The 25,976-nt window shown below is 38.2% G+C and overlaps 1 protein-coding gene across 2 annotated transcripts in view; it reads right to left on the reverse strand.

Annotated features, from left to right (window-relative positions):
• Positions 1 to 25,976, reverse strand: part of JADE1 (jade family PHD finger 1) — a 148,340-nt gene that overhangs the window by 117,001 nt on the left and 5,363 nt on the right. For both annotated transcript variants that reach the window (XM_054825329.1, XM_054825328.1), the window contains exon 3: positions 18,928 to 19,085. In XM_054825329.1, coding sequence (XP_054681304.1) covers positions 18,928 to 19,085 — 158 coding nt within the window. The remainder of the gene's footprint in view (positions 1 to 18,927; positions 19,086 to 25,976) is intronic.

Genomic DNA, 25,976 nt, shown 5'->3' on the forward strand with positions numbered 1-25,976 from the left:
AAACATTTGATAATATTCCTGACTGTTCACTGTTGAGTCAGAGAATGGCAGACTTTTAAGAAAATGTCATAGTTGTAATGCTTCTAAATAGTGCATTAAGACAGAAATAATATATTCAAATATAAGTGTTCTTAATGTGTCATTGATAAGATTAATCTTATTTAAGTCATAATAATTTCAAAATGCCTTCTAGAAATAACTAATTTTCAAGGTACATCAGCTTCAAACACTTACAGAATCTTTTAACACACTTATTGAAGTGACATCCACAGTTATGACAACTGAATAGAAGCAATATTTCTCCCCATTTTTAATTTGTTTACTTTTTTTGTTTGATTATCAGAAGGATTCATACCTACTGGAGTTCAACAGATTTAAGAATATGCACTTTTAGCCTCTTTAGGACTTATCATAAGTAACTGATCTCCCATTGTCAGTGGAAATTCAAGAAGGAACTTCATGTTTGAATGACATACTAAAGACTAAAAATGCACTTTGTAACTTCAGGAGCACAAAATCTGAACACACATATGCTGTAACAGCACAAAAAATCCCCCAAAACCTGTTTGTACCAGTGCAGGACTTCAGTATCCCCTTTCACAATAAAACAACAAATCTTCCTTCAAGATTTTCACTGGAACGACAAGGTAGCTGTAAGAAAGAAAGAGAGTGAGTGTAGACAGTAAAAGAGTAAATGCAGAAGACGATAGGGAGATATCAAAATGTTCCCTCATACAAAGGAAGGAGAAGAAAGTTTTCTTCGAGTTAATAACTATTTCGAGCATTAGGAGAAGGAAGTTGCCAGTCTCAACCAAGAACGAGGAAATCTGCTGTGGTTGATTAGCTAACAATTGCCTCATTTACATGAGCTCAATGTACTGCAGAGGGTCACTCTGGTGATTAACTAGTTGGATCTGCCGCTGGTCGTAAAAAGGTTTTCCTTGACACCTGATAAGCTAGATAAATACAGTTCAGAGATTATAATTTGTGGAATTTTCCATATTAGATGGCCAGAAATGAGAGAGATATTGTCAGGTCAAAAATAATGACTGGAGACAACTGCTGCTTCTCTGTATTTACACTGCAGAAACACCCAGAGCAGCCTCCCTCAGGGCTGCAGACGGACGCTGTAGTAGGTACTTTACTAATAAAGGACATAGCTGCCACCTGAGCAAATCAGTAACAGAGTTCAGAATACTTCATGATGTTACAAATAAATAGATCAATATGCAGTTATAACACTGAAATACTACGTTAATGCACAGCATGTGGAAAATAAGAAAAAATACAGAAAAATAGCATTATAGGCCTCCAGATTTAGTACAGCCATTAATGCAGCTAGTTCGATTTCATCAGTGAAACATTTTGAGATGGACATGAAGGTGAAAATACTTGGTTTGGCTTGAGCTAATACGAGAGTTTAACACCAGCAAAAGGGTAAGCTCCTGGTTTTCTTCCCTCCCTTTCATTCCCAGCCACAGGTCCTTCACCACTAATGCTTTGCACTGAGGCCTATTGAAATGATCTGGGATAAAAAAAAAATCCACCAAAAAGTGGACTGTTAAGCCAGATCATTTCAGTGATCCAGTTTACAATGCTTCCTAAAACATATTTATTGGCAGAACTGGGAGGCAATTTGAACACATGACTGGAAACAAGCCATCAAGGGAAAGAGACGGCGTTTCTTAAGTTGGCTTTCTTAGGAAAACCAATGTCTGGCAAGACTGCACCCTTAGCATCCATGCATATATTTCTCTCCCTGCCCCTCTGGCCCCTCACTGAGCACCTTATCATCCCTAAGTGCCTCCTAGGACATACAAACATACAAACCTCCACTCGCACCAAATGTGTGGTGGCTCAGTTCTCTTCAGGTCTTTTCCTAGGGCAAAGCAGTAACACTCCTGGCCATAGAGAGGTGAGGGCGAACATGTCCATTAAAGCAAGAAAACAACAGAAATAATACAGACTCAACCCTGTGAAGAGGATGAAGAGGGAACAGAGAAAAGGCAACAGAGCACAGGCCGAGGCACGGTATGCTCAGAGCCAGACTGCGCAGACTGTGATAGAGCGTAGCAAAATCTAGTGCCACAAATACAATCCTGGCATTGCAGGAACTAATAACTGTATTGTGTACATTTTGAATTGCAGTATTACCATATATCACCACATGCTATAATCACCCACTGCTAATAGCAAGGATCTTTCAGTTGTTTTTTCAAGCATGAAAAAGGGATCTATTATTGGGGCTATTCTGTCTGAAGGTTGTGGAAGGATAATGGCCACAGGAAGTAAAACACAGCTATTTCCATCTTAACACCTGCAGTTTTACCTCCATTACAGTGTGACTCCTCTAGGCATAAAGAATCAACCTGTTTGAATTGTACCCTGCAGATGCTTCTCTAAATACAAGATGATTTTACATGAGCTGTCTCCTGGATCTTTCTTAAGTAAAAGGATCAACCAAGTCTTAGTCTTGTTGAATTTTGCTATGGATCCAGACTGATGTCAATTAAGCCACAAGCATAATTGTCTGACTTTCACGATCTCGCAACATGCCATGTGAGACTACAGCAAGAGATACAGCCAGCAGCCCGGAATGTAGGAGTGTCTGTGAGTAGAAAGGGAATTGGTCAAACAAGTATTTTTCAGACCTATTAAAATATATTATTTCATGTAGTCTTGTGTACGTCTATAAAATCCAAATGTAGCCACAAAGGGATTTATTTTCTTTAAAGGACATCGTTTCCTTGGGTATATTTGAAGAAAAGTGGATGTCAAGCACTTCAGAATGAGCTCTGGATAGCTCTGAGGGCTCCAGGCACTCAGCAGTGCATAGAGTACTGCCACCTTTTGGTCATTTTCTGAAAAAAAGCCTTTTCCTTGTATTTTAAAACCTCACTAGCGTGTAACATTGATTCTTTTTCCATAAAGTCCTTCTGTCTTGGAAATTCTCTCTCCCTTCTTTTACCTGACAGGTATGGAGAGATATTTGGAAGGATATTCACTATCTTTTGTTGAACTTGATTATTAGGTCATTTTCTTGGTTTGCAAATACTCTTTTTTTACAATGCTGAGAAGGCTTTGTTTGATTAATGTGAAATAAAAACATATTATTACAGTTTTATTCAGACTTACAACAATGCTGCTATGTGTGAATGCAATCTTTAGATACTGCTATCCTGGACAGAGTTATTTAATATGTCCTTTAAAATAGGTGTCACAAATAATAATAACTAATAACCCTGCTCTAAACCACAAGACTGGAAACCAATATTCTAAGAAACCAACAACTTTCAGTATGATACAAAAAGCTGCCAACATCCATTCACTCAAACAGATATTTAACACAAGGGATTGTTTTTCTGTTGTGAAAAAGAGCCACATCTTGCATTCCTCTGAAGTCAACAGGAATTCTGAATAAAAAGACCCAGGTTGAAACTTTTCGGATTGTACTTGCTACTTCCCTGAGTGAATTATGGAATTTCACTTAACTTCTTGTCCACATGTAAGATTTACACACAATTCTTTTCCTAGGGAGAACAGAAAAATGCCAATTCTGAAAATTTCCAAAGGTCCTGCTCCTTGGACTGAAGGAAATAGGAACTGAAGGAGAACAGACACCACCTTGCACTATCAGGCAACAGGAGAGTAAACTAGCATATTTACTTCTAACAGTTTAAATCATAAAGTAGTCAAAGTGACCGCTCGCTCTTCTTCATCTCGGAGGTTTATAACCTTTTTAGTAGGGCCTGTTGTGATAGGACAAGGGGTAATGGTTTTAAACTAAAGGAGGGTAGATTCAGACTAGACATAAGGAAGACATTTTTTACGATGAGGTTGGTGAAACACAGGAACAGGTTGCCCAGAGAGGTGGTAGATGCCCCATCCCTGGAAACACTCAAGGTCACGTTGGACGGGGCTCTAAGCAACCTGATCTAGTTGAAGATGTCCCTGCTCATGGCAGGGGAGTTGGACTAAATGACCTTTAATGGTCCCTTCCAACCCAAACTATTCTATGATAACACTTCAAGGGGGTGGGGGGGCGGAACTGGGGATTTTCAGACAGGTAAGAAGCAGACGTGGGTTGTTTCAATATCTGTTCTTTCTCCTGCATTTAGTTATGATCTTACATCCCTGCAGCCAGAAAAAGACTGTTCATCTGAGGACTCCTCAGGGTATGGAACTTTTTTTTTTTTTTTTTAGTTTAGTGACAAACATTTTTGCAAAATTGTTATTTTTTCTCAGAGAGTAAAAGGTCAAGGATTACTTTGACTGCTGCATTAGACCCTTATGGTTATATTTTCAAAGCTATGCTTGTGTTGGAAACAAAAATCCTGTTATTGTTACAGGATTAGTGCACATAACTTTCCAAATGCTGCTTTGAAAATGGAGCCAAGAAATATTATTTGTGTGTATTTTCTGGAATTAATGTAGGCTGTGATTATTGGCCAGTCTTACAACAGCACTGTTACATACACATCTTTTGATGTGCTGTCTGTAGACACTCATTCAGACCTGCCTGGATTTCTTTAGTTGTTGGACATTTATTTAAAAAAAGGAATGATAAGACATCTGTTTCAACCCACCTCTTCCTTTGCCACAGATTAATACAATTTGTCTTGATGCTGCTAACAGTTTTTCTTGCCTTTTTTTCTTAGGAATAAAGAAAAAAATCCCTTAAAATTAATAACATAATCATTGTTTTGCTAAGTTCCACTAGAAACTTCAAACCTGCACTGCAGTGATGGAATCAACCTGGTGCTGGCATTGCCAATTTCCCACTTCCTCAAGACTGATTAAACTTTTTCTCCTGTTCTGAATTAAAACACGTTTAGAATCTTATTATGCTGTACAATTGCCTCAGGTGAGAACTAGTTTTCTCCTTCTGTTACTGTACAGCATCTATTGCTATTAGAGTGCTAATTTCTAACTATAAATGCTTAAAATTATCCTCCACTTGTATATCAACTTTTTAACGAGGTGGGTCTTCTAACCATTGTTTTAACCACTAAAATCATTAATAACGGTCTTGATAAGGAAACAGAGGAAAAGAAAAGAACATGTCTTGTAATGGAAAGAACATCTATTTTCTGTACCTTGATCACACTGAGGCATGACATCCATTGCCTACCCAGCACTACCAAATCTAAAGCAGCTCCAGACACGCCAGGTGACGTATCACTAGGCACCTGGCACAGTTTGACAAAGCCTAGAATTTGGGTACCACATAAGCAGGCGTTTTCAGGATTATAATTTTGGCCTCAAATGCCTGATTTTGCATTTGGCATACTACAGGCCTACATACTTATCCTGATTTGATTTTTATTCCTGACATTGTTATTATCTTTTTTTCTGTTTATACAATAAAGTAGGAAGCTAGCTGCTGTTAGCTTCCTGTGTATTAGCAGGGTGAGAGGGCCTCATCAGGAGCGTAATTCAGTTATCTGTGGTGAATTCTTCCTCTGAATTGCCCACTGGGTGGTAGAAACCTTTTTCTTCCAACAATTATGGAGGATCCTAGGAAAGCTAATCACCTAACACAGGTACTTGCCTTGGAGTGCCTTGAATTAGGCAGTGTGAAAAGCACCTAAAGTTACAAAATTATACCTCCCATGCATGGGTAACCCAGCAACATCCTGTTTTTATAAAAGCAAGTAAATTATGGCAGTCATCTTCTCTGATATCGTCATGCTCACATCTTATACAGAGCTGACACGCAGTCGATATAAAACACCACTTATCCCACAAGCCACATTTCAACTATTTCAAGACTAAATCTATCACTGACCGTAGCTTTCATCTTCCTCTTTTGTCAAAATTTTCTAGGATTTAAATATAATCCAACTAGAAAGAACAGAGATTATTTCTTCAGTAAGTAATGAAAATTTCTCTTGTGTTGATGTGGTATGAATACAGACAGCATCCAAAAGTCTTACAGCCACTGGTGTAATAAAGTTCTTTTTTTGGCGTGATTAAACATCAAATAGTTTTAAAGAACCCATTTATAAAATCTGAATTTCAAATGCTTATTTCACTGCTGAAAATCTTGTATTATGTCCAGACAGCTGATCTATATATAAATCCTCCCAATCCTTAAACTGTACTGGCCAAAGTACTATCATTCATTAGATAAGGAGAGTGACTACCTCATTTAAAATGAATCCTAGTAGACGACAGGCGGTGGAGGGAATATTTTCTAGTGTGACATGAGCCAGAAATACAGTTACCTAAAGGAAATAGCACTGAGGGGTAGTAGACATTAGACAGGGAAAATGCCTGCATGATGACTGTGAAGGAGGCCATTCAGAGCTTCTACACAAGCAATATTTCTTACATAGTCCTGGCAACAATCCAAGACTATATTCTCACACACACATATATGTATAAAAAAAATACACAGTCCATCCTGGTATATAATTTGAAACGCAAATTACAAATCCTTACATATATCAATCAAACATTTATGGGCTACGTACTATGAAAGTCCACTGTTATATGCTACAAAGAACACTATTTTTTTACTGTATTGTTCAAATACATTTGGTCTTGTGATGCATAGAAAACTGATGGTGTAAATCTGGATCTTATGTCTCATTTGGCAAGAAGTAGATATTTCTAAGGGGTTTAATCCTCTGAGGACAAAGTAATAAGCCAATTCCAATTCTTGCAAGTTATACACATGCCTAAGTTCTTTCACACAATATAAAAAAGGCAATGGGAATGTTCACATGACTAGATTTTAGGCATACCCATAAAGCTGGAAGAACTACAGCCTTAGTATGTACATGCATAGAAGTAGGTTTATGACAAAGTGGAGAAGAAGGGTCTGTAACAACTAGACATGTTCTCCATAGAACCTGGAATAAAATCAAGGACCTTAAATTGAACAGATGCTTCAAAGTGATACTGAAGTATAAATAATAATAGCCTTCAGGATTGCTTCAGTCTGGTATTTAATTGTTTAAGGTTTCATTTTTTCTATGTTTGTAGTTCATCTAAAAAAAAGGAGAACTAGAAAAGCAAACTCACTATGTATTTTCTACGTAAGTAAAAGCTTTTGGAGATGAAGTAGCTGTTTTGAAATTACTGTTTCTCTTTTAGGCCTAATGCATAACAGAACAAGTTTGCAACAACTTATACATAAACACATGATGGCTCCCTACCTATATAAATGCCATGATCGACACATGGATGTGTTGGGATGGAATGCCGGTGTGTTTTGCAGCCAAGCCATACATCTGTATAGCCTGGCCTAACAAAGGGCTCTTTCAAGTGTGAGACACCAATCATAGATAAGGTTTCCGGAAAGGAATGTGCTCAGATATATTAGAACAGTTTTGCTCTCAGCAAGGTGGAACCACCCTCTCCAGGCAGTTTCTCTGGAGTATACCAGTGCTACGTAAAGGAGAGCCTGTACAGGGTACACAAAAGCCTACCTGGACATTGTGGATCACACTTTTGAGAGCAAATTATTTTACAACAGCAGGTTGGTGTGAGTGGTGAAGGGCAAAGGACAATATATTTCTGTAGAGCAAAAAGTGAAGTCTTCAGACTTTCTTAACTAAAGGCTTGAAGGATTCTTCTTCCTTCATTTTCAAAAAAAAAAAAAGTTAAACCAGAGTTCAGTAATACAAAGCAAAAAAGCAAACCCACAGGAGCGCATACAGGAAAATGAGAGCTACTTCTATCACACTAACCTAAAGTGACTTGAGTAGTGTGACATGTTCTTCCAGTGCATGGCTAAGGCAGGAATAAAAAGGTCAGTTCAAATTCAGCCTACAAGAGGAAACAAGAGGAAAATGCTATCACTTACATTTTGCTCCTGTCCAGAACAGCTCTGTTGGCATTCAGGATACATCCACGATTTTTAAGATATGGGGTGCCTCCTGATAATTGTTCAGATGCATTTCAGCCCAGAGTGCAACAACAAGGTCAAGAGAAGTTTAGAATTTATTACAGAGAAAAGATTGCTGCTGTGGGACCTCTCTGGCATCGAGCCCTGGAGAGCTGAAAGCAGCCCCCCATAACTGCTGGTCTACACAATCTCCATTGTTCTCTCAGGTTTCACAGCTGCAAAGGTTGCTTCCTCTTCCAGAAAGCAAGAGCTCTCCTCCCTGCAAAGCTGCACAGCAGCTCTATGACAGGAAGGATTTTTTTCTGTTTCTGTCTCATTTGGAGGGTTGGGACTGCTGACCTTGTACCTCTTCAGTGCTTGTATCACCCTGCCCCAGAACCAATTAACTTGGCCTGAATGGCCCAGTGGGTCTCAGGTGGCCAGGGCTTGATAAGGCATTTCCTCTCTGTGTGCTTGTCCAGATAAAAATTATTTGAAGGATACACCTCCTAAATTATTTAATCCTTTTTTATTTAGTCAAAAAACAACTTTTGCCTTATATATAAGAGTTTGAAGAAAGACCAAGAACATATGAATTAAATATTTTAAAGCTCTGTTTAACTGACTAACCGCGTTCCTCAGAGACACTCTTGCTACTTCTTATCTAAGAGGATCCTTCACCTAACAGTTTCCTTTAATAGAGTGAGCTTAGGCTAAACGAGTTTCCCAAACTTTTTAGTAACTTGATCCCTTTCTACACTGGAATTCCCCCAAAACCTCCTAGCAGGAATCTCCTGCAATTCCCACCTGACGACAGTCGGAAAGGCAAGATATTTGTAGCATAAGGAAACTACAGTTGAAACAAATCTCTGGAGTTTAAAAAGGGGTATATCTATGCTATAAAATGGGAGCTGTAGATCTGGGGTCCTAACTCCCTGCTATGGCGTAGTGCCATCTCGTGGACACCAGTGGTTTCTAACAATGCAGAGGAGGCAAGGAAGGTGGAAATGAAAAGAGAGAGAGAATAGGTCGTTTCAGAAAAGAAACTATGCCCCGTTTCATCCGCTGTGTTCCTGATGTAGTAGAGCATTCAGAGCAACTTACAGGCATCTGATTACTTAATTACCGTTGCATATGTTTATCCTTGAGTGCCTTCATGGTCTTTTCAGACAACATATAGGTGAAATCTGGATGCGACCACTCCAGAAAGTTAACATAAAATATGTGAAGATTTGGCCCAAAATCTGAAGTTTACTCATGAGTAACTCTAAGTAACAAAGGCAGTAAAAAAAAATTACTAAAATAAAAGAGATCTAAGAGGTTAATATAGTCCTTCCATATAATTACTATTGTGTATGAATATTTGTGCATAATTTTTCATATTTAATGCAGTTTAAAATAATTTACCCACAAAACATCTCTGTAAGCTAAGTACCAGAAAAACCTAGGAAAAAAAAATTATTTGTTTTACTCCACAAATTTGGTAATCTAAGAAAGACAATATGTCATCGGGTTTTTTTTCTGATGAAGTGATTTCATATTATTTCCAAATGATCCTATTCCACTCCAAAGGGAAGTGAAACAATTTTGATTTATAATGATTTAAAATCACAGACTTTCATTGGAAAGCTAATCTGTCATGCTTCTGAATTCCCACTTTGGCTGTGCATAGGCATTATTTTGTCAGTCCAGTAAGCTTTTAGTTACTATATTTCCCAAAATAAATGCATCACTAATCAGCAGCTACTCCAACAGCATCCAGTCTGAATCTAACCTTTTGCAATAAAGTAGTAAAAAAAAAAAAAATTATCCAGATTAAGAACTACTTTGCTTTCCTAGGTAGATCACAATCTCCTTCACTGCTTTGGTAAAATTTTTTTTCTGATACGACTGGAAACTCTTTTGCTAAAGGAAGTATATCTGCCTTTATTAGATTGGGATTTGGCAGCAAACTCTGAAATATTATAGTCTGTCATATCAGATGACACCAGGGCTTAAAACTTTTCACATTCCTTTAGTTACACATTCTAGTAGAACTCTGCACAAATTCTCACATCTGAATTCTAAAAAAGCCTCATTTTTGCTTTCTGCCTGGTGCTGAATGAGCACACAGAACTCTGGCATTTTCTTTTGTTGGAAAAACTCAGTTGGTTTTAGAGTAGAAAAAAATTAACTTGGCTTACTTCCATCATGGATGTATGTGTTGCAATAAAATTCAGTTTCTTGAGAGAAGGTGCCCACACTCCCCATAAAATGCAGGAAATTTGGGCATTCAAACCAGCAATTTTAATGGACTGACACCTAGGCTACCAGTAAGAGATCCCAGAAAAAGAAGAGAGGTTGTAATATTTGCCACCCATAAGCAGTTAGGGGCCCATCCTTGTTTGGGATTCTCAGCTACTGGCTCTCTGCTTAAGTTGGTGTCTATGTCCCATCAGCCCCTTCTCATAAAAAATAAGACAGAGGATTTACAGTGTTTCCCAATTTGCAATCCTTAGTAACTTCACAGTTAAAGCATTTGCTTTTGTAGGGGAAGGTGCATATTTGAATTCCTGCTCTAGATAAACTGAAGCCTTGATTTTTGTTCTTCCATGACTGATGTGAGTTACCTGTTTTTAAGGATAAATGATCAATACTGTTGTCTCCTCTCCCTCTGGCTCCAAACTAGAGAACAAGAAATCAAAATCCTCCGCTCTAGGAAAGAGCTCTGACTACTGTGTTTGGGGGTGGGGTTGGGGGGGCACACAGAAAAACTTTATGTCTTGTTCCTACCTGTCTTTGCATAGATGGATCTAGGCCCAGTTGTCATTAAAAAAACCAAACCAAACCACAAACCCACAGCCCTTCACATAACATTTCCAAGATTCCTTAATCTACTACTATACTCTAATTTCAAGCTGGTTTTGTGGACATTCCTTGTAAAGACACTAAGTTCTTCAATTTCTGAAAAAAATACAGACTTGAGAAGGTTTTTTTCTCTTTTTTAAAATGGAAAGACTTGCTTGTCAGACACAGTAAGATTTTAAAATACTACTCCAATCTTAGCATATATAGCTGACATTGACAGAATGTTTTATGATGTGATCTCTCTCTCCTACTTCCAGCTAAGATTAATAAAGTCCTCACCTCCCCTTTGGCCTCCAGATCTTATTCCAGCAGGAAATCGCACCTTAAAGTAAGTGATCCTGCCAGATACTTCATAGATTCTCATTAATATTGAAAGTGGCAGGCATGTTCCATCACAGATCTTCCCAAACATGTTGAAGTGAAACAGGAAAAAACTGGTGTATTCATCTACACATGTAAGTATCATCTGTTGTTATAATTAGTATCCTTTATTTCTAGACAATACAGATGCAAGAATTTGATTTACCCTGAAGTTTTTAGGAGTTTCTTTTTGTATGCGTATTCCTGTACTACTGCAGCCAAATAACTTAAATTATTTCATTAAGACCTATATTTTAAAATATCATCCTAATATAGATGATGAAATCCTTTACACACATAAATTCCTGAGCATTGTTACACTGTACAGAACAATGTACAGTGCATTTCTCTGAAATGCACCTAATTTCAGAAATATTAACATAGTGAACACAATGTTTTTAAAAAGCAATCTAGTGGGGGAAAAAAAAGCCCAAGTGTAGTAAACCAAAAAAATTTTACCAGACATGAGCCAAAGTGCTTGAGGGACTCTGTTAACCAGTTCTCTCATATTCAGGCTGGGCCCAGTGATGGGACTGTATTCAATGCCATGTGTGACTGTCAATTTTAAGCATGGTATGACAATGCAGCCATGTGTTCAACTGACTTTTTGCATTACTCTGGAAAGCAATATCAACTCTGTATTTTGTAGGCTTTTTTTCCTTTTTCAAACAGTAACATTTCCAGGATATAACTGATTTATTGTTCTGTACTGTGAGTTATTATTCTAGATTTCCAAGGGGAAAGGACTGCTATTTTTGCCTTCAAGATTGCTCTAAGAAAACACCTGCATTTAGAGTAAGAAATTTTATAGAGCTATGAGATATTGTCCAGGGTACAAGTGGAAATATTAAGAATTATATCCCATCTGAGGCTGAAATTAATATATTTTAAATTTCTTTTCGCTCTTGCACACATGGAATATGTTTAATATAATTCTCAATGCCTGTAGACTTCTTTAAATCCTAACTGAGATAAATTTACTGTCAGAAGAAGGAACTGTGTATTCACACAGGAGTAATTACTTTTAGGCTTATTCCACATTTTAGCCTGAAACCTAGTGAGCATTTTTGTTGCCACCACAGAGAATCTGACATGAAGAAAACACCTCTAATTGTAATCCCATAATCTCTAACTTATTTTTAACTTAACTCTAGCTGTTATTATGATTACACCATAAAAAGAACTGCTGGAAAATCAATTGTGAATGGCACCAGAAAAATAAACTTTTATTTTTCTTCGCTTCATACGCTATAGCAACATAGATGAGACTTGATCAACTAGCCAGGATCAGCAAAAGACGTCGATATCTCACATACTATCACCCAACACTGTCTAGCATGTTTTCTCAAGCCAAATCTAGTACTATGTAGCATCATCCAACATAATGGCTCAGTCCTGCTCCCATGACACGACTTTTGTCAGGCAAATGCACCTGACGTTCAAGAGTTTTTTAGGTTACAAGACAACAGAGCTATATAGCCAGTCCTACACATCCACGGACACCTAGAAATCACAGCTAAGCCATACTGCACCTCATTTTTGCCAGGGCAACATATTTTACTAACAGTATTACAAAATATTCTGTAGTTTTATAGAGCTTTACAAAGGATAGGAAAGGATAGTGGTGCAGAATAATCATGTCCTCCTAATGGTAGTTGTCCTTATTGAATTTTTCAGATTTGAGATAAGAACGTTATGGGATTTTGATAGATTTTTGGGTTATATAAAATAAATATTCACAGATAATACACATCTTGCATTTTAGCAATGTTACAAAGGTAATTCTGCCTAGAGGTCTTCACCATTCTATAGATTCCACCCACACTTAAATGTCAGCTGTTCTGACTAGCTTTTGATCCAGGCAGATACCACCTTTTTGGTCCAGACCTTTAACCTCTGAAGCAAATTATGCTGTTTACATGCTTAAAGCTCCTTCAGACTAACTATAGTAAATATGCAACATCTTTCAACATGATCACAAATGATTTCTTATGATTACTATGCTGCACAATGTGAAAAATAGAAACTTCTATAGAAACAAGGTTATTATTTGCTGTGACTGAGTTTAAGCCTGATGGCTTTGGCTAACACACAGGACATGCTGTTATTTTGTCTTTTTCATTCAGACCAGAACTCTTCCTCCTCTGGGTCAGAAGCAAATACAGTTGGGCACTGTCACTCTGATTCTGTCTACAGGTTTTGGAGTAATCTGCAGGACAATTTGCAAAATATACCAATTTTTATTACTGAAGCCTATGGACTATTTTTCAGGAACAATTTAGTTCAGTTTCTTTTTTTCTGAATGTCATTGACTGAGGTTATTCCTCCTTTGTTACAATGGATTGTTATTGTACGGAAATCTTAGATCCTTAGTCTTAAAAATTATTTTCTGTTGCATTGCTGTGAAAATAAATCATCCTGTTATTCTTTAGTGCATAATATATATTCATTCTCTTCCTAACTTGCCTTCCTAAATCTGTACTGTACTAACATGTTTTCTGGTTTTATATTTCAATTCATATACCAACAGTATTTTAAAGCCCAAGATTGTTCTTTGTAATATCCAATTACAACAGCATTACAGCCAGGAAATTAAGTAAATTATCTTGAATAAGCTCAGAATTCCTGTTTGAGCTACATCCATGAAACACAATTGTATACATCTGTCTGTAGCAATGATAGAATAAGACATCTTGTAAATGTTTACAGTTATCATTTTAGTGTCTAAGTTTGATTTCTCTGTTAAATACTATTGGCTTTCTCTTGCTATTTATAAAGGAGCCCTGCTTCACAGAGAATAGAAAAACAGCAAAACCGAGCAGGACACTAAATTCATCTCAGGGTTCTGCTGACATCAGAAACCACTCAAGCTTTGCTCAAGAGACTCTTCATGTATTTATAACCCTGTACATTACAGTTTCCTTCTATTTACTCTGTACATGGATGACCTACTGAATATATGCATGACAGCCAATATGGATTCCTTATATGCCGACAGTGAGCTGTCTGATGTTAAGACCCACACTCCAATCAAGTGTGAAAACATCCTGGACAAAAACATTTATCATGTAGCAAAATCTATAGGAGCTGCCTGCTAAATACCATCCATAAAAACAAAACTTGTGAAAAGTGAGGCTGACAAAATAAAAGTAACTTTGGAGTCACTTCAGAGATGAGAAGAACATTTAGTTTTTGCACAAACAGCACTGGTTTTCTTCATTAATATATTTCTTTGTTAATAGATTTCTGCTGAGCCCCAAGGCACAACTTTTTGGGCCGTGTACTCAGCCTTTCCTCAACATCAGGTGAAGGCATCATTTAATGAGGTGCTACACAGCTGCTACCTGCTCAGGTGATCATAAGTAACGTTATGACATTGGTTACAGTAGCCTTGTTCTCCTCCCAGTGACTCCATGGATGTCCTTTCTACTCTTTTTTCATTATTCTGAGTAGTTCCTGCCTTTTTTGAAAACCATTACCAGCAAGCACAAGTTTAAGTAATGAGACTATTAAAGGTCAATGCATTGGTCCTAACAACTTTTTGGTAGCACGCAGAACATGAGGCAAGACACAGCACAGTGAAATCCATATATTGGGTTCTTTGGCTAAGAGGAATGTTCTGATTAGCCAGGGATTTTTCTGGCATGCATGTTTGTATACACATGCTCCATCAGCATTATGTCTCATTGGGAAACATCTTCCCTTACATACAAGTAGAATAATTTTCTAATCTTATCCACAAAATAGTATAGTATTATTCATGTTGAATAAAAGCTTGTTCTTAAATGGGCTTTACAGAACTGTTTCTGTTAACACTTCTTCAAAGGTAAGCTAGGACTTAGAGCAGGAATAAATCAAATGCCACTGGACCATTTTGTACTCTGTTAGGAATAAGATTTTTCTAGTTTGCTCATTGTAGTAAAACACTGCTTAGTTAAAATAATCCCACTGCCTTTTAATTGCAATCAGCCTTCCTGTTTCAAAGCTAGCCTTGTTGCTTTGGATCTTCTAGTTGTACCTAGGTGTCTCTCTGAAAAGCACAAAGTTACCCACAAACAAAAGAAGATTAAAGCATTACAGTAAGGTGTAGATGGCATTGGGGTGTTAAAAGTTGGGTTCTGTAAATGCTGTCCCAACAAAGGAGCTACTGCTGCTATTTTTCTTTTTTGTAAGTTGTGGTTTCTATCCTGTGAAGAACGATGTAGCATTCACTGTAAGTGGGAGTTGGAATGACTAAGCTTACACCACTGTTGATGTGTGCCCTGAAGCAAGTCGTTGCTCTCTCTGCCACACTTTCTTCAATGTAAAATGAGCATATTTTAGTACCTTCCTCAGAGCAGGGATGGAAAAATAATCAGTAATGTAAACATGTAAGAAATATTGTGATCATTAATTACACACTTCTAAAATGAGAGGGGTGATGGGACTGGTACCCTTTTGTATACTGGGGGTTTTACTACAGTAAAATTAAGAAACTGTCAGAAAAATTACCAGAACATGAAGATCATTTGTTGTTTAATCTTTCACTAAACATTTGTCAGTTATCAGTTTCTGGATGCAGGTTTATGGGAGAGTGAACATCTCTTATGACTGAGTACCCAAAAGTCCCCCAGCTTTGTCAAGAGATTAATTCAAGGGCAGACCAGGAGCCTACACCACCAGCTGCAGGACTGTACACAGGCCAACAGGAGCAAGCACACCACTCAGTACTGCCTCCAAACTGAAATAATTAAGAACCAGTTTATGACTCATCTATGATATGCTGTCTCTTCAGTCTGTGCTTCATTCATAAACAGATGGACTGTAAATATTCATGAAACAAATTTTTCAAAACCAACTTGTAACCTCATAACCAAATACTAAGTGGATAAACCTGTGTGAAAATATAATTGAAACAGATCTCTGTATGTAAGTGTAAGAAATATAGAACATAACATCATAAACCCTGACAAGACATTTTTAGAATGATTTTAGTATTTGAAAGACACTATTAAATGACATAATGGCACTAAAATAACCCAGGTTTGCAATGACATTTGACAATCCTTACTAAATTGTGCTCTGTTGTGCACAGCAGAAGATTTAAAAGATTAGGAGTGCTTGTTTAGAAAAAGATGAAAGAAAATCTGGCCTAAGAAATATAGATGGCATATTTTTACATTTATTTTTATTCATAAGGCAAGAACAACTGGACATTCATAATTATGACAGACTAACACATGCCTGTAATGTTTGTGTTGACCTGTAAATTCAATTCTGTGACCATTATTTTGTCCAAAAAGCTTCTAATTTTTTTTTCTTCTTTTTTTTTTGCATTTTTCCACTTTGAAGTAAATACACATTGAATGGTAAAGTCTCTCCATTCAGCAAGAACACCATTAATGAGAAATATGCCAAAAGCTGGTATTTGTATGTGTCATTGCTGTCATGCCCGTACCTCAAATGACACCATTGTATGGGACGACACAGCAGAAGAAGTTTCTGAGAAAGAGAAGCAAATAGTCCAAATCCTTCTGAAAGCCAGTTTAGCCATAAAACAAAGTAAGGTTAAGGAACCTCCACAGGAGATCCAGTTTTTAGGAATGAAACGGCAAGATGGGTGTCGTCAGATCCCAATGGATGTGATCAACAAAATAGCAACTATGTCTCCACCAACTAGCAAAAAGGAAACGCAAGCTTTCTTAGGTGGTGTGGGTTTTTGGAGGATGCATATTCCAAATTACAGCCTGATTGTAAGCCCTCTCTATCAGGTGACTGGAAAGAAGAACGATTTTAAATGGGGCCCTAAGCAACTTCGAAAAAATTCAACAGGAAATAAGCCGGTCCAAGCAGGATCAAATGTTAAAAATGTGCTCTATGCCGCAGCCAGGAAGAATGGCTCTACCTGGAATCTCTGGCAGAAAGCACCAAGGGAGACTCAAGGTCGACCCCTGGGGTTTTGGAGTCAGGGATACTCCAACTGAAAAAGAGATATTGGCAGCATATGAAGGGGTTAGAGCTGTTTAGAAGTGACTGGTACTGAAGCACACAGCTCCTCTTAGCTTCCACCATTGTAAGCGCATAATGCTTGCCTTGGTGGGTTTGTGGGAGTGTGATATAATCAGTCTGCCAGGCCTCTCCATATTTATATTTCACCCATCATCCTCCATACCAGAGATCACTGCTCGGGGATGGGCTAGGCATTGAGTTCTGGTTGGCGAGCAAATTGCATTGTGTATCACTCACTTTGCATATTCTTTTATTAGTATTGTTGTTGTTATTTTTCTCTTCCTATTGCTGTCCTGTTAAATAGTCCTTAACTCAACCCATGAGTTTTACCTTTTTCTTCCAATTCTTCTCCCCATCCCACTGAGAGGAGAGGAGTGAGCGAGCGGCTGTGTGGTACTTAGTTGCTGGCTGGGGCTAAACCATGACACCCTAGTTTTAAAAAACCAAACATCAAAAAAACCAAACCTGAAAGCAGAGTCTCTGTAGCAGAACAGATTTGAGTTGCATTATATCCACAAAACGCTGATGTTCTCATTGTTATAGTAATCATTGCAGCAAGAAAGAAATACAATATTCTAACTTTAGATGTTAAAAAAAAAAATAAAACCAGATATCTTTTTGGAGAGAAACTTCAAGAGTCTACAACCACAGCAACCTCAGTAATGGCAATTCTAAACTGAAAATAAACAAAGATCTGAAATGCATAAAAACCTCAAAAGGAATATAAAGGCAACTGTTGTACCATGGCATGCAATAGTTACTACATGGTTATTTCGACGTGTACAAAGTACCTACCATGATAGTATCTTAGACACACTTCTGAAACTTTCTAGGGTAAAATTTATTTATGTAGATTGAAAAATAAAGCATTTAAAATTTAAGAAAAGCTAGATTTAGGCTAGTGTTATAAATGTCATTCTTTATGCCTTCCCAACCTATGCACTAACTGAAGCAGGGCACCCCTAGGCAAATAATAGGCTATCATGTAATTGTACACTATATCATAATGTATTCACTCTGGAAGGCAAAATTAAAGCTACATTTACTTTCATGGGAAGAAAAAAGCAAGTAATGATGGTGAAGATTTTAGAAGCCTATATTTGTCAAGAACAGAGAATTAAAAGGCTTTTAGCAAATGGACTTTTTCTAACTGGTAAAAGTATCACATTGATATTCTCCACAGTTACAACTCTAGCACTGGTAGCAATAATGGAAGTGATGTTAGAAGTAGAGCTCAAGGCACTGAGGCTCCAATTGCTGTCATCACTAAGGGGAAATGCTACATCTAATTGTAGATTCTCAAACAATCAGCTACCTTGTTTTAGTCTGATGACCCACCAAGACTCGATACTGAACTTAAGTAGGATTTTCTAGAAATAGTCTGTGTATAAATTCTTAATGTGACTTCTGGAACACACTGTTCAGATCTTGTCCTCTTTACACTCAGTTTTTTAATTACTTTTTGTAGTATCTTATGGCATTTAACAAAGAACATATTTAAAGATCAGAAGATGTCATTTCGTACAGGTTCGCTTTAGCAGAAACACACAAGCCTGCTGACATCTAAGAGGACAACTCTCACAAGAGCTTGTATTCACAATTACCTCAGTTATCTCAGTTTCAGAATAGAAATAAGCTAAAGCTTTTCACTCAGCAGGTTTCCATTCCTCACTGTAGTAGGTAGTTAATTTAAATACTAATAAATTATCATCAACTTTTATCTTGGTCCTGTTGCTGCGGTAACAAATCAATTCTCAGGATTACTCAAAGGGTACTTTACAGATACAGACTTATTTATCACCAAAGGCTGGGAAGTATCCAATTGTACATTTTGGCTCATGTTTATTTCCAGTAATAATATTAACTACACTACTAAACTGCACTAAACTGGAATTTACCTTCTAAAATATGCAATTCCCATATGCAGCCGCTGGATGGACTTATGGAGCCAGTCAATATTTTTTGATTGTAGACAAGATGCACAATCAGGTGAGCACCTGGGAAGAACTTTCCCTTCTGGGCAGCAGGAGAACTTTTCTGTAGAAAAGGCTTGAGCCTAAAAAGCAAGGTACAAGAGGGGATTTTAGCCTCTCTCCTTCAATCAATCCTTATTTTTCAACACAATCAGTTTAAGAAAAACTAGGCTGTGGAAATGAAACAGAGTGATAAGAAAATTAGTTTGTAGGACAACATACAGGTCAGTTCCGAATGTGATTATTTGGCATTAAAGTTTTAGGGTAAAAGCACTAAAAATTGTACTGAAAAGAAGCTAGGGGGGTTTTGATAGCTCAGTCAGAAGCAGGTCATAGTTACTTAAAGTTCTGCTTAATTTTTAAAATGTATGCTACTTTAAAATGCTCATATTGTTCAAGAATAAATTAGGAGAGTATTTGCTTAAGCTATCTTACCTTCTTCTGGAACAGGAATCATATGAAAGTTTGAAGCATTGCATAGTAAGTGTAAAACAAGCCCTGCATTAAGTAAGAGTACGATCATCCATGAATATAAAAGTTTTATTTCCTTTTTTATTACAGCTGGCTGTTGTAATTACTTCTGAGTATTTTGTGTGTGTTATATTTAACTACAGTACAATCTATTTAATGCACTTTTTTAGACCACTTACCATTTCAGTGTATACAGCAGTGATAAAATATATGTGTTTTCTGCTGTTATGTAGCTAAGAGAAGTAGTAGGCATCAGTTGTAGCAGGAAAACTCAGTAAATTCATGTCAAAGAAAGTCCAAATAAATAGGGTTGCTGTGGGGAGATCTAAGTGAAGTTAGGGAATGAAAGTATACACATATGAGCCTAGGAGAAAGAAGAGCTGTTGCATAAATCTCCCTATACCTGTTGTTCTAAATCTGTGGGCAGTGACTTACACAGCCCCTTCACTCCCCCTCTGCAGATACACCCAGTTACAGGATCTAAATGTGGATCGCATGGTTTTATTATTTTATCTGACTGCCACCGCCTTACTCTCTCCCAAACAATTTAGAATGGCACCAAACCTAACTATAGTTGAGGTTACTCTGCATGCCTGAAATTCTTTTGTCTTTGCAATGCAAAGGTCATACGCAGAGTCTGTAGTGAGTGAATGTCCTCTGACTTTGTATTTAATTGCATGGGATAGTCCTACTGGGTACCTATTATAGTCAGGATGAATGAGATGATACAGTTAAAAAAAGCATGTGAGCGGGGAAGGAAGGCTGAGTCAGGTTCAGTGCTACTGTCTATTGCTTCCAGTCCTCTTCTGGAACAAAACATGAAAGGAGACTACAGACATATCTCAGCTAACAACCTCTTCCCCATCCTAATTCATTTCTTAACCATGTACAGCAGCAACTCTGTGGATAAAACAACACTTGCCAAAAAATCACTCTGGATCTCACCAATATTTTACTGCTTTTTCCCATATTCTGTAAATTCCTGGTATTTTTTAGAAAAGCAAACAAAGCCTGATATAAGGCCAAAACCAAACTAACTTAGCAGCCACATTTAAAGTTATGCATGCACTTTAACACCATTCTAAGTCAGGAGCCAATATCCATGAATTAATTGCCTGCGATGATCACACAGGCCTTGGAATAGAATGGAATGACAACTCTTACAATTACCATAATCATGTCCATCACTGGACATGAAATGCGTGCAACATGCCTCTGGCATGCCAGGGCTCCTGAATGCCATATGCTGTCCTGACCTCAGATGGGGGAATACTATCTGGCATAGAAGCCCTGCAATTTGGCACTGCAGACTGCAGGCTCTTGTCTCTCGCCCCTCACTTCCCACCCTACCTCTCTGACAATTACAAAAACAGTGATCCTGCAGGAATGAAGTCAGGCTACAAGACAGTCAGAGACTAGGAATGGGGCTGGCAACTCTAGAGACTGCCTGATGTATATCATTGCCTAAAAGCAAAATTGTGACAAATCAGGTTCTCCTCTACCTCTCACTAGGCAATGAGATCCCCTCCCTGGTCTCCCCACTACATACAGTGTCATGTCACAGGTGTGCGCCTCCCTGCTAAAATCCTCCTGGAAAACACCATACCTCAGCCAAGAATGCTTCCCCCTGTGAAGCCCCTGAGCATGACTTGCTATTCTTGGCTTGTTCTGACCTCCTTTAATTTCCTGACCTTGGTCTGGAACTAGCTGTTGGTCCGCTTTTAATCACGCCAGACCAACCAAACAGCAATCTTCTCATACCATTGCTGATTTAGAAAGCCTTTGCTAAGCCGCTGCATTGGGAATCTTCCACCATACAGAGATTAGGTCACAGACTTCCTTCCAGGGTAGGTGGCACCATGTAGCTGCCAGCTCCAAGCTGGGACAGTAAACTGGGTGGGGTAGCATCCTAATATTACAGAATGCAATGTAGACAGAGCCTGTGGAATTACTAGTACCACTAATCTAACCACCTACATAAGGAAATCAAGTGAATCATCTACCTTACTGGTCTATCAAGCCTCAGACATACATATGATATTGGAAGTATAATGGTGGACTGGCTCACATGAATCAGATTTTAAAAGTGCTTCTAAATTACATGTTACAATTCAAGCTACTTAAAGATACATGCTCAGTTTGGGAGTGGTCCTCCTTCAGACAGAAAATCTAAGGAATTTATTATTCTAGATGAACCACTGAATACAAAACTGCGTATTCCTACAAATAGAATATTTGTTGCAAGTTCTAAACCCAAGGAATTGCAGGATAATCTCATTATTCTACCACTATGTCAAACTTTTCAATCTACTTTAGTTAGGAAATATGAAGTAAGTATCTATACCTATAATGTTGCTTTTAATTAAAGCTCTGTCAGGCAATTAGTTGGTAGATTCACAAATGACAAATCTGATGCAAAGCTCTGAATCTTTTCACTCACAGATTGTTTGGTAAATTGCTTTATTTGCGTTGGATGCACTACTAAAATCATTCAAATTAGTATCCAATCTGTTCCTGTTACTGTACACCTGAAAGTGTAATAGCAAATCTGTCCTATTACAGCCAAATGACAAATATCAGAAAAAACGTTGCCAAGACTGCCTGGTTAGTCTGTGTTGAGGCCTGTGGATTCCCACCTGTTCTGTGCAATGTCACTGCGTATATTATGTCGCAGCACAGGCTAAGCACAGCTTGGAACATTGCAAGTGTGGGTGACATATGACATTCAATATGAATTCCCCTCACTTAATTAACATAATGTACTTTCTTTGACACACAAAAATTTTAGTAGCATATTCTTAAAATTCAGAAAATTGGCTTTGATTTCTTTTGGGGCATTTGTGTGTGCCATTCTGAAGAAGTAACAAGATTACAGTATTCACATTGCTCAACCCCGACATTTGAAGTGTCTAAACCTTGTGCCAAATTATTTTCTGCATATCCAAAGTGCTTGCATATACTCATGCTGATAGGTATGTCTTATCTCCTGACATTTCAGTGTTGATTTCAGAGTAGTTTTTTAAAGGCATAAAGACTGTAAGTACATGTTTCCATGTGTTCTGTAACCCATTGCTACCAAATTCAGAATTTAACTTCTGACACCACACACAGAGCCTTTGCTCGTTGAAAGCAAATATCCATGCAAATATGAAGGAAGAAGGAATTTGAAAGGAAAAATAATAATTTGCAATTCCTGAACAACAGATGAAAAAATTGATAAACCTTCTATCTTGGAGAACACCTGCTTTTATTTATGTATAATCAAATTCCAAAGCCAGACGTTGATAGCAACAGACGCCTCTCCCCACTAGCAAATGTGTATCCAGAGCTGACCAATTAAGTTCATGCTCAACGAAGCAAATCCTGATCCAGAGGTAACCCTACCCCTATTTTGCTAGTCTTCAGTGCTTTAAGACGCCTTATAGTATGCCCCAGATATCCGTGTCTGACTTTGATCCTCACTGCTTTATAATGAGGTATGTCTTTTTATGAATTGGTTCTTTATTTAAACTTATGAACATGAGATTTCAGATGTGAAAGCGTGTTATACAGTGTACTTTTCACTCAGAAATGTGAGTCTCGCACTGCTTGCTAATGTGCAGATTGCATGCCACAAATCCACCCTCAACAGACATCCAATACAACCCTAATGAGGGAATGGATTCCTTCAAAAGGAGTGGGAAGAACAATGCAAAGTATTAATTTCAAGTACCAATATGCATTGGTACGTACCAATATGCATACTAATTTCATGTACCAGTATGCATTTTCCTTATACATGACTCAGAGCCTCCAGATGAGCTCAGAGCTCTGAAAATCAAGGGAATAGTCTTTATACGTACACTTGAGACAAAGATTGATGGAAATGGATGCCACAATTACGTAGGGAAGATGTACATTCATGTGTGTGGTAATTAAAGAGGAATATAGTGGTCTAGCATAAATTACAAAACTCATAGTACTAATAGAATGGAGAAGTGTACGGTGATCTTTTTCATAATATATTGTTCTTGCATTAAGGAGTTCAGTGATTTCTAAATATAGCAGTATTCTGTAGCAGCACTACTTAGATAAACTGGAGTGGCAATGTTATTTAATCTAAAAATAGAAAAATGCTTCTCCCTAGAAATACCCAAAGACTGTAACTGTGGTTTCACAAGCAGCTTAAGGCAATCTAAGTTTGCACAGTCAGGGAAAGCAGCTGTCCTGTCCTCTCTTCCATCTCCGGCTGTAAGTTTCTGCCCTTCCCTTGCCAAGGCACTATGCTGTAAAACAACGCCATGCCATCACACAGCCATTCAGTTCCCTGAACAAAGCTACTTTACATCTGACCAGCTCAGAGAACACTCAAACTCAATGAAAATTTGTACAGAGGTCTTCGGTAGCATTTAGGTTCCATATTAAGGAGGTGTGAGTGAGCCTAGAATCCAGAGATCCATTTTCATGCTTAAGCTCCTGACACAGCAGATGCCTGCATGCCTCAAAATGAAATCCAAAGCAACTAGTGAGCTGATCAGGAAGCTGTTTGAAGCCACCATCTGAGGAAGTACTTGCCTACAGAGGGTCAAGAGGGAAGTCTCGGTACAGTGCTGCAGGTACTCTGTTCCATCTACTTGTGTGTCACCATGCAGAATTTCCAGAAGGAAGTCAGGACAGATCATTGTCCTCTGCTAATGTGATCTAGCAGGGGAGAACACCATGGTGGTAACACTCCGATTTACAAAATGGTATTAGTCCTTGGTCAGAGGTGGGATATCTGGCCTAATTCCTTCCTTAACCAAAGGCAGTTAAACACAGATCTCTCTGAGGTGTGCTCTGGTCATCAGGCTAACATTTTGTTTGCTTTTGGATAAGGGCTGGAGTAAAGTAAACGGTCAGGCACTTGTGGTACCTGAAGTTGTGCCACTTGAAGAGAAAAGGGAATGTCAGGCTCATTGAGCAAGATAGGAAATGTGGCACTAATCCTTTAATGTAAAAAGAAACAAAGAAAGAACACATCTTAATGACATGATGACCAATAGTAGGTATGGGAAACACAGCTCTGCATCTGAATGTGTGTGGGGGGGAAGAATTAGCTTTCTTACAAGTGAGCTGCTAATTACAGCCAATTAAAACCAAACCAAACCAAAAACCTCAACCCAAACCACAGATATGTCTTATAAAACTTTAAGAGTCTGGTCTTTTTTCATGCATCCAGATACATGTGTCACACATTCATTTACTTCTGCTGCAAGGTATTACTCACACAGAAGCCCCTACTTCCATCTATGCAAAGTTATGTGAATAATGAAAACAATGACAGGTATTTCTAAAATGTGTATATGACTGTCTTTTCACTGTCTCAGCCAGAATGCCTCCAGGTCAAGTAGCAGAGATGCATGCCATAGCACCACCTGTCAGGGTTTTTGAAAAGGTACAGACATTTCACCATTCCTATTTTTGGGTTCTTCTTTCCTGAATTGTACAAAAGAGTGAAGAGGCTACAGAGCAATTTCTACTTCTTTCCCCTCCTTTGGGCTACAATGATTGCCTTTCATTTTTAAGATGCTTCCAATTGTTAATACCAAGGAGCACAAAATATACATTGCTGTTATAAATACCGTAAACAAGGAGACTTCTTGAAATCCTATGTCATGGGCCTTCTGCCATCTTTCCACGTACATCATGCACAGAACTCATCCTCAGCCTTAAAACTAGTCAAAGCAACCCAAAGACTATTTCAGATTGGACTGTTCTGCTAAACCAGTATCACTGCTGCTCCTTCCCTAAGAGTCTTTTTATGAGTTGCCAGTCAGGTCACCCAAATTCTCAGTTCAAAGAGCAGGAGAATCAGCTACCACGTCCTCACATTTCCACAGCAGCTCTCACATCAATGCAGAACATCTCACTTACATGAATTCCCAAGTGCAAATCAATAGAGAATGTCCTGGTTTCAGCTGGGATAGAGTTAATTTTCTTCCTAGCAGTTGGTATAGTGCTGTGTTTTGGATTTAGTGTGAGAACAATGGTGATAACACACTGATGTTTTAGTTGTTGTCAAGCAGTCCAGGATTTTCCAGCTTTTCATGCAGCCCTGCCAACAGGAAGGCGGGGGGGCACCCAAGAAGCTGGGAGGGGACACAGCCAGGACAGCTGACACAAACTGGCCAAAGGGATATTCCATAATATATGACATCATGATCCATATATAACTGGGGGTTGGCCAGGAGGCGGCATGGCTCGGGAACTAGCTGAGCATCGGCTTTGGGTGGTAAGAAACTGTGCTGTTCATCACTCGTTTTGTATATTCTTTTTTAAAAATTGTTATTGTTATGATCTTCCTTTTCTGTCCTATTAAACTGTCTTTATCCCAACCCATGTGTTTTACTTTTTTTTTCTTTTCTCCTCCTTTTCAATTCTCTCCCTCATCCCACTGGGTGGGTGGGTGGAGTAGAGAATTGAGCAAATGGCTGTGTGGTCGTTTTAGCTGGCAGCAGGGTTAAACCACAACAGAGAGGATACAG

This window comes from Grus americana, chromosome 4 (assembly GCF_028858705.1).
Source record: "Grus americana isolate bGruAme1 chromosome 4, bGruAme1.mat, whole genome shotgun sequence".
NCBI classification, from domain to species: Eukaryota; Metazoa; Chordata; class Aves; order Gruiformes; family Gruidae; genus Grus; species Grus americana.